This window comes from Monopterus albus, unplaced genomic scaffold (assembly GCF_001952655.1).
Source record: "Monopterus albus unplaced genomic scaffold, M_albus_1.0 scaffold105.1, whole genome shotgun sequence".
NCBI classification, from domain to species: domain Eukaryota; kingdom Metazoa; phylum Chordata; class Actinopteri; order Synbranchiformes; family Synbranchidae; genus Monopterus; species Monopterus albus.
The window spans coordinates 1,332,979-1,338,389 of record NW_018127985.1 but is presented as its reverse complement, the minus strand read 5'-3'; the positions used below and the strand labels follow the sequence as shown (position 1 = coordinate 1,338,389).

The following is a 5,411-nucleotide window of genomic DNA, read 5'->3' as shown; positions in this document are numbered from 1 at the left end:
AAGGAGGGCAAACTGTGAAATTTTACTCAAAGTGAAAAAGGAGGGTTAACATCAACAACTACTAAGGCTCAGGCTGTGAAGTTCACGTGGTCTGTTTCAGAGGCGTAGCAAGGAATTTTGGGCTCCGCGCGCTGCCCTACCACAATATCTAATTATGACAGTTGAACGCTAAAAGTGCTTCTGATAATAATAATAAAACAAACCGGTAAATCAGTGACTTAAATACTCTCTTTAAATATACTGCACCACACCCTCACAAATTAGGCACCAAAATCTAAAAGAATTGCAACCTGCTTTGATTATTAGCTATAGAGATGTCTTATATAAATCATATTTTGATGCTAATTGTTTAAATACCTCACTTATGTTTATAAACATGAGTCAATATGATTGCATTAATGATAAAGCTAAGAAATTAAAAGTAGTTTTATGTAAACATACTTGAACTGTACAGTCTAAATATAGTTTTGTCTTACAATGTACATATTTAAATGTATTTATACTTTTCTAGGATTGATTTAATTCAATTCCAACTGCCTATTCAACTTCTCATTATTCTGATTATCAATTAATCAATCACTTAACTTTTCATTCTCCAATAAATTTATTCATTATTGAGGTCTTTTAATTTTGTCTCAATTGCTTTCCAACCATGTAAAATTCTGACTAGGCACTTCACATAGCCTATAACAGATGCAGATGGATGCAGTCCTAAAAAGAGGAGCACTGAGGGTGGGAATACATTTGGAGAGGAGTGCTGAATGCTGGCTGGTAATTGATCCTGTACTGTGACAAGATGAACACAGCGCTGCATTATTCAATTGCACCTGCCAGCCTCTTAAAATGTTCACAATAACAGATAGGGCAGTGAAAATGCAGGATCTGCCATCATGTTACTCTGAAGCAGCCTCAAGTTGCAAACTATCTTCAGATTTGCATGTCAAATATATATATATATATTTAAATTTGGCTAAATGTGACATTGTGTAAGGTGAAGTGAAAGCTTAAGTATATAACCATAAACATATTAGTCTTAACAAGTAAATCTTTATTGGAATGATACATTTTGCAAAATATTACTTTGTATATTTTTTAACATAGTCATTGTGTTGTAAGGGCATCAGTCAAGTTCTTCAGAGGGTAAGAGAGTTAAGACTGTCAAAGGCGAGGATATACAGTAGTGTTTCCCAAAAGGTACAATAGACTACACAATCACTGTACCCAGGTCATGAGGAAAAGATAACTGTTCTGTTTTTGCTTTTTATCTGTTTTTTGAAAATACAATTAGAAAATATGAGAGCAAAAACATCTCAGATGTAAAAAGTGTTATCTTTGAATAAAGAGTATGTGGAAACTGGATGAAAATCAAAAGCAACCACAGGAAAAAAAAACTCAACGAGCAGCTGATAGTGTTTAGCTGACAAATTAAAGACGACTGACAATTAGCTCGGTATGAGAAACAAAAACAATAGAAGCATCTTAAATGGATAGAGTGGGACTGCCTTCTACCCACCAACTCTGATTTAGTCACTTGTTAGAACAAAAGACCACAGATAGATGTGCTCTAATCAAAGCATTAGCACAAACTAAAAGGGTGAAAGGATGTGGCATGTGCTTCACTGTCTGCAAAAAACTGGACAACTTGGTTTGTGATCCACTGTCGTGTTCGTTGTGATGCTCTATCAAAGCAAAGGACAGATGGTTATGAGGCTGTCAGTGGAAACAATGGTTTCTCAAACATGTTGCAGGTCCAGGGAACATCTTGCTGTTGGGCTGCTTTACCACATGCGGGACAAACCAAGTTAACCAGAGAAACATGTATTATAAAAAATACACATTTTTCCAATCTGCATCAAAACATCTCCATCAGACAATTCAAGACATTCAAAAAGATACTCTGCGTTTGATCTCAGTTACACTAAAAGACTGCCAAAACAATTAGTCAAGCCTACTCATTCTCAAAAATGTCATGTTGCAAGACATTAGGACAAACAGACTGATGTACATACAGTTCACAGAAACCTTTCAGAGACGGACGAAGTCTAGCACCTAGGGACCTATGGAGGATGGAGAGTGGAGGGGGTGTGGGCGAAAGCGAACGTCCTTCCAAAAAATAAAAAAGAAAAAACGTGCCAGCAATAAGATTTGGTCTGCGATTGTCTTGCATCCACCAAAAAAAAAAAAAAAAAAGTTGGCAAAAGGGGACAGCTGTAGGATAGCTTCCTTAGTTTGATTTGTTAGAGTGCTGAAAAACAGAAACAAGAACTCCACACTCAAACATCTGGTTGGACTGCAAATTTATCTGAAGGTGTTAAATGTGATGTATATACAAGAGGAAGGGGGGAAAAAAAACAATCAAAGAAGCACAAGTTCAGTGACAATTATCAGCAAACTGTTGCCCTACAGCTGAATAATGAACAACACCCAGAGAAACTTTGATATATTTATCTACTGTACATCTTGTTCCATCTTCAAAGTAGAGCAGCAGTGTCCATTTTAACAGTTAAGCATGTAATCCACAATCTGATACCTCAGCACAAATAAAGCATAATGCTCTGTCATCTTTCTTTAAAAGTGATATTGTACAAAAATAACATGCACATTTTGTTGAAATGTTTTGCTACGTTTTTGCGTATTAAAATCCATCACCATTATAGTTACATACAGAAAACCTTGCTATGTTCTCAGTTTGCAAATTTGGCAGAATTTAAATGTACGTTATGAAATCTTCAGTTTCACAGCTATGAGACAATGTTGTAGAAGATGAATATCTCTATCATATATATATGTATGCATATGTAAATATACATATACACACACACACACACACACACACACATACATACATACATACAAACACACGCATACATGTACTATGAATTAAATAAACAATAGTCAGGAGTGTGACAACATTAGTTGCTGCTAAATCACAGCTTTTTAACCCTCCCTTGAGCACTAAGTAACACACAAGCACAGAGACTGACATAAAAGGACAAAGTGATCACCAATAGGGTTTTTTTTTTTAAATGCTCTATAAATTCAGCTAAGACAAAGACAGTCTTAAATGCAGACCTCTTGTTTGCCATTTCTTACAGGTCCCCAGACAGAGTAAGACTTCCATAAAGTTTGTGATAAATCATTTTCACTCTGATCAAAGAGGTCACCACTGTTTTAACTGCAAGCAGTTAGCAAGTCATCTACCCAATAACCATGCCACATTGACCAGACAAAGGCAGGTGCAGAGAGTTTTCAAGCTTTCAACCAAAACGGGCACAAGGGTCAATGTCCCCATAGTCAAAGCTGTGCACCAAGGTTTTCAACAGTTTTCCAACCAGTTGGCATTAATGATAGGCACATCTGTTGGACTTGGTATTGCTTGAATAGATTCAGGATTGAGAGATGGACGGGTAACCAGTGTGACACGATGCAAAAAAATCACTCTCTGAAAAGCTTGTCGAGAGGGCAAAAAAAAAAAAAAAAAAAAAAGGAGCCTAACAGAGTCAGTACCTTAACAGAAAATCAATGCCTCAACCTGCAAAGAATAAAAATGTGTCATTACACCACCAGGAAGATACAAATCTAGCTGAGCAACCACAACATGTGCCTGCTCTCCTCGAGGCCCGGCCACAAATGAAGAGGGATAAATAAAATGAATAGGTAACATCTGAGAAACAATCAGAAAAGGCAACACTGCTGGTTATGTTGGACCTTTCTTCACTTTGCCTACCTTTCCACTGGGGGGATGTTACATTGTTGTCGTCATTACAAATGACCCCCTTTCCTTTCTAAATCCCAGACTCTCTCGCTGCTACTAATGGTTGGACTCTAGAACTCGGCAAACTCTTTTGCACACTTCTCTGTGATGGAGACTCTGATTTCCTCTTCTTCGTAGTCATCGAAGTTGCTTGTGTCACCAGGGCCTTTGCACTTAGGAATAAAGGGAGCTTCCACCTGAAACACAGGAGACAATCAATTCATCAGAGCAATCCGGTGTTATCAAATGGAGAGTACCAACGCCATACCATGTATCATAAACTACTGGATGACAATGGAAGAGGTCCCAGGAGAAAGAGACACATTTAAATGTGTACTGTATAGTAATTTAAGCTGATTAAAATGGGGGGGATAATGCATTACACAATCAAAAAATAATAAAAATTAAAATTCTAGTACTTGTAAGACTTTATTAACGTATCAGTGGTCACATGGCAGGACTAATTATGTGCTCATGTGTTGCAATTTGCTTTCCCCAAAGTCAGCTTATCTATTTCTAATTCAGCAGGTAATTTCCTAGGTCCCCGAATGAATTTTAACAACTGCCAGAAAAACAAAAGAACTTAAGACCTTAAGTTGCATTAAAGAGAAAACAGAAAAGGGAAAAAGATAGATATGAGGTTTATGTGGACCAAAAATTATGTTCTGTTTGTATTCATACTGTAAAAAGGAGGACTTAGTTCTACCTCTAGTCCATTTCTGATTTCTGCCATAATAACAGTGAATCCACCAGTTTTATGTAGAGGAAGGAACGCCATCTTCCTTTCTCTGCATCTCTTTTCGTCTTTCGACTTCGTAACAAGCAAGGTGGACTTTGTACACATCACCACTGTATGACTGCGGGCCTCTCACCTTCCTCTGGTAGATGGCAATCCAATCGGTTGTGGCGAACCACTTGTGGCCCTTGATATCATTGACTCCATTCCTGAGGTTGCCAAAGCGCTTGGTTAGGTCCACCTGCAGCAAATTTCTCAACAGGTCCTTCAGGTCTGAGCTGAAGTGGGAGGGAAAGCGAACCTACAAAGAGTGAAAGCAGAGTTTCAAGCCCAGTATTTTATACCTATGTTTTTTAAATAGACTGCATGATTCTGGTGTATAGCTCTAGGTTAGTGCAAGCCTATGACTGGCACGTTTTAAAATAGTATTGTGCCCACTAATCTTAAATTTGGATTTAATTTGGCTGGTTGTGACACATCTGCTTGTTCGCAGTATCCTACTTTCCTTATGCCTAAGCCGGTTTTGTCCACAGGATCACTTAACACTGGAACGTTTTTGCTTTTTCCAATGACCATTAACAACCATACACCAAAGCAAGAGACAACAGGCAGCCATTTGTGAAATGCTAAAACTGGTCCACCTAATGCTAACTACTATGTCACTGAGGACACATGCTATCTGTCTGACTTATACTCTAAATCACATGATGAATGAAAAGGAAAAGGAAATTATAGAGATAGTGAATAAATGTGGTGACAAAACATCTAGTGATAGTGATGGTATCACTATGACAACTGTTAAATGGGTAATTGAGGAGATATGCATTTATATTATACATTAATGATATATGCAAGGTTTCTGATTTAGTCAAAGTGGTTTTGTTTGCTGATGACACTACCATATGGGCATCGGGTGAAAAC

The 5,411-nt window shown here is 37.6% G+C and overlaps 1 protein-coding gene across 1 annotated transcript in view; it reads right to left on the bottom strand.

Moving 5' to 3' along the window:
- Positions 1-3,467: 3,467 nt before the first annotated feature.
- Positions 3,468-5,411, bottom strand: part of prkacaa (protein kinase, cAMP-dependent, catalytic, alpha, genome duplicate a) — a 13,497-nt gene continuing 11,553 nt past the window's right edge. The window contains exons 9-10 of the mRNA XM_020610356.1: positions 4,627-4,791; positions 3,468-3,951 (exon numbers count right to left, since the gene is read on the bottom strand). Of these exons, the coding sequence (XP_020466012.1) occupies positions 3,826-3,951; positions 4,627-4,791 (291 nt within the window). The 3' untranslated portion in view covers positions 3,468-3,825. The remainder of the gene's footprint in view (positions 3,952-4,626; positions 4,792-5,411) is intronic.